Source organism: Neocloeon triangulifer, unplaced genomic scaffold (genome assembly GCF_031216515.1).
Source record: "Neocloeon triangulifer isolate White Clay Creek 2 clone unplaced genomic scaffold, ASM3121651v1 ptg000009l, whole genome shotgun sequence".
NCBI lineage: Eukaryota > Metazoa > Arthropoda > Insecta > Ephemeroptera > Baetidae > Neocloeon > Neocloeon triangulifer.
Window position 1 is genome coordinate 5,973,723 of NW_026775551.1, and position 2,930 is coordinate 5,976,652.

The 2,930-nt window shown below is 36.5% G+C and overlaps 1 protein-coding gene across 1 annotated transcript; it reads right to left on the minus strand.

The window, feature by feature from the left end:
• Positions 1–436: 436 nt before the first annotated feature.
• On the minus strand, positions 437–1,601 carry LOC132195381 (MORN repeat-containing protein 3-like). Its single transcript, XM_059617332.1, has 2 exons — positions 1,258–1,601; positions 437–1,044 (listed from the first exon to the last, which is right to left on the minus strand). Exons 1-2 carry the CDS (start codon positions 1,598–1,600, stop codon positions 746–748), a joined length of 642 nt encoding a protein of 213 aa, XP_059473315.1. The 5' UTR covers position 1,601; the 3' UTR covers positions 437–745.
• Positions 1,602–2,930: the final 1,329 nt, after the last annotated feature.

Here is a 2,930-nt window from a genome sequence, read left to right on the forward strand (position 1 = left end):
CAGAGATAAGAAAACGCCGCTACCTTAATGAGAGCCGATGCGCTTTCCCACAATAAAACAAACGTGCTGCTGATTGCTGGGTGGGAATCTCTTTTATACTTTTTCCTAAATTATTGATGCTTCTGAATTAAAATCTGTCCAAGTTGCCATGCGAAGAGGTTAGAGATATTTTTTATCTTTTTTTAACCAAACAAAAATTGGTGTAATTTTAAAAGTGGCAATAATTTTTACACCATGACGAAGTAATTTGACGCCAAAATACCTTTTCGCTAATACCAGTGAAAATGAATGTCTCAATTCACAAGCAAGAATAATTCATAAGCGTTAGCCCTTGACCCATCTGCCGTATTAAAAAGCGAATTTAATAACCACGAGGTTTTTTTCCGCAAGATTCATATAAATATTTGCCTGGTCTGCAACAGGTTTTAGCTTGACGCGGACGCAGAGCGCGAATATTCATTAATAATCTGTTTGTGTCTCACAGGTGGCTAATTTGCGAGGCAAATTTTCTAGAAGCTCAAAAAAGAGGCAGCCCTGATTATAATACACGGTAATCAGAGACGCCACAGCTAAAGCAAAATATAGTTTATGCAGAATTAAGAGTGGACACATTAATGGATTTGAGACAAGTTTTGGAGATAAAAAATTCGTTGCATCAGAAAAGGTTCCAATTAAATTAACTTCATTCAAGATAAGTTTACGGCACATTAATGAACTTGTCTAGGATCATTAGATGATAATTCTTTTATTCCTCCAAAATCTCTTCCGCGCGCTTCGATTCGTCCTCCAGATCTTTGCTGATCCCTTTGAAAAATTGGTTGTCCATCCACACACCCTGCAGCATTTTGCCCCTGCTTGGCATCACGTAAACGCCCTTTCCGTGAAACTTTCCGTCCTTGAACTCGCCAGTATAGAAGTTGCCGTTGCTATTCCACCAGGTCGCAACTCCGTTGACCCTGTCTTTCAGCCACTGACCAGAAGTCTGGCTGCCGTTGCTGTGCATCATTGTGCCCCAGCCGGAACGCAACCCTTTTCTGTATTCGCCTAAAAATTAAAGATTGAAAATATGATCAGCCAATCGGCAATTATAAAATTAAGCAAATAAAATATTTGGCATTTCTTTAATTGTTGCGTAAAAAAATTGTTGCTGTAAAAAGCGATTTTTTTTATTATTTTGAATTTAATTGAATTCTACCGATTTTCAAAATTAATAATTATAATTTTGATTTATAAATTTTTGTTTTTCAAAACTGTTACCTTCGTAATAGGTGCCGTCAGGCAGAAACCCTATGCCAAGGCCGTCTGGTCTGCCCATGCACCACTGCCCATCGTAAATGACGTCCACCCTGTCCAGGACAAAGTCCTTCTTTTTGAGGATTCCGTAGCCGTCCCGCTTGTTTTGGCTCCACAGGCCGTGGTACTTGTAGCCGTCCACTTTCCTCTGCTCGCCCAGACCGTCCTTCTTGTCCTTCCACCAGTGGCCCCTGAAGCAGTCGCCGTTCACCGAGTAGATCTCGTGCAAGTCGCCACACTTCTTCGTCGCTTCTTCCCTCAGCCGCGACCGCGACAAGCCGTAGAAATGTTCCTTCAAGGTTGGCATCACAACTGGAATTTTACGTACAAAATCAGAATAAGAATTTTGATCCTCGGTCACTTTGATAAAATTTCAACAATAAAGCCACTGTTTTTCTATAGTTGTTACAACAATGCTCTGTTAAAATTTAAAATTGTCTTCCAATAATCGCACGGACAAAAAATATACTACCTACAACAATATAAAGTGTCCAATCTACCCTTCCATCCATTATAGTTTTTATCACTTTAATTCTTTAAATTGATTTTTAATTTTATCATTATCTTCAAAATTTCTTATTCCTCCTTTTCATACAATTATTCTTTAATTATTTATCCTCTTCTGTCCTAAATTTTATATATCGTTTGTTAACATATTTGCAGATGAAAATGATAAGAAACAATAATCCCCAAAATAATCCCTCGGAGAAAAAATTCTAAAAACTCAGATCGAAAAAGAAATTTGATACAAAAAGTGCTAAGCGTGTCGTCACGGCAGAGGTGTTAATGTGACAACGTCAGGCGGAAGGACATAGTTTTTAGCCGAAGGATCGAGACCTATAATTCAGCCCTCTTTTCGTTGCAGCTGATATTGTTTCGAATCGCGACACCTGCTGCGCTTAACGACAAAAAGGACAAACCCAGACGAAACGTTACCCTCGCGGAATGATTATTGGCAACATTTATTTGTTCCACCTGCGCACTTTTTTTTTAAATACACAGCAAAATTTCCATAATCGTATTAGAAAGTACCTTTGAAAATAAAACCACGCCTAGGGGTGGCATAATTTCCGTCTAATTTGCTCAAATATAAATCTACCGCTTTTGACAAGCAGGAATTTATTTGCATTGCCACACACAAAGTTTCGGAAAACGAGTTTTTCACTCACTCAGCGCAAGCATTTTGAGTGTTTCGTCATATGACAGTGAGCGCGGCGTATAACCTTGTGTTAATAATTTTATTCACATCTTTAATCTGCATTCAGTCACCATAATTTTTATTAATCATTCTTTGGGAATAAATACTCGGACTAACAAGCTTAAAATAATTATAATAATTTAAAAAAAAAACGTCTGTTCCTCAGCTTCATTATAATTATATGGATTATTAAACTAGTAGTAGATGTGGAATTATAATTTAAAATAATTTATGCTGTTAATATATTAATTAAATACCTTTTTACTATTAATGTGTTATTAGCGTTGGCCATTGGTAAAATCTGGAATTTTTTTTTCTATAGATATGTATTTCCTATTTCCTTTCACTTTCTATGTTGGTAAAATTTCAGATTTTTTCTGTATATTTTGTTTTCATTTAAAAAAATTGACACTTTTTTGTTATATAAAATGCTTCAAAT

Excerpts from the sequence above, each read along its gene's own strand:
- LOC132195381 (XM_059617332.1), bottom strand. The coding sequence starts at position 1,600 with ATGCCAACCTTGAAGGAACATTTCTACGGCTTGTCGCGGTCGCGGCTG. Across the intron at positions 1,045-1,257 it reads TGACGGCACCTATTACGAAG|GCGAATACAGAAAAGGGTTG; the intron begins GTAACAGTTTTG and ends TTTAATTTTTAG.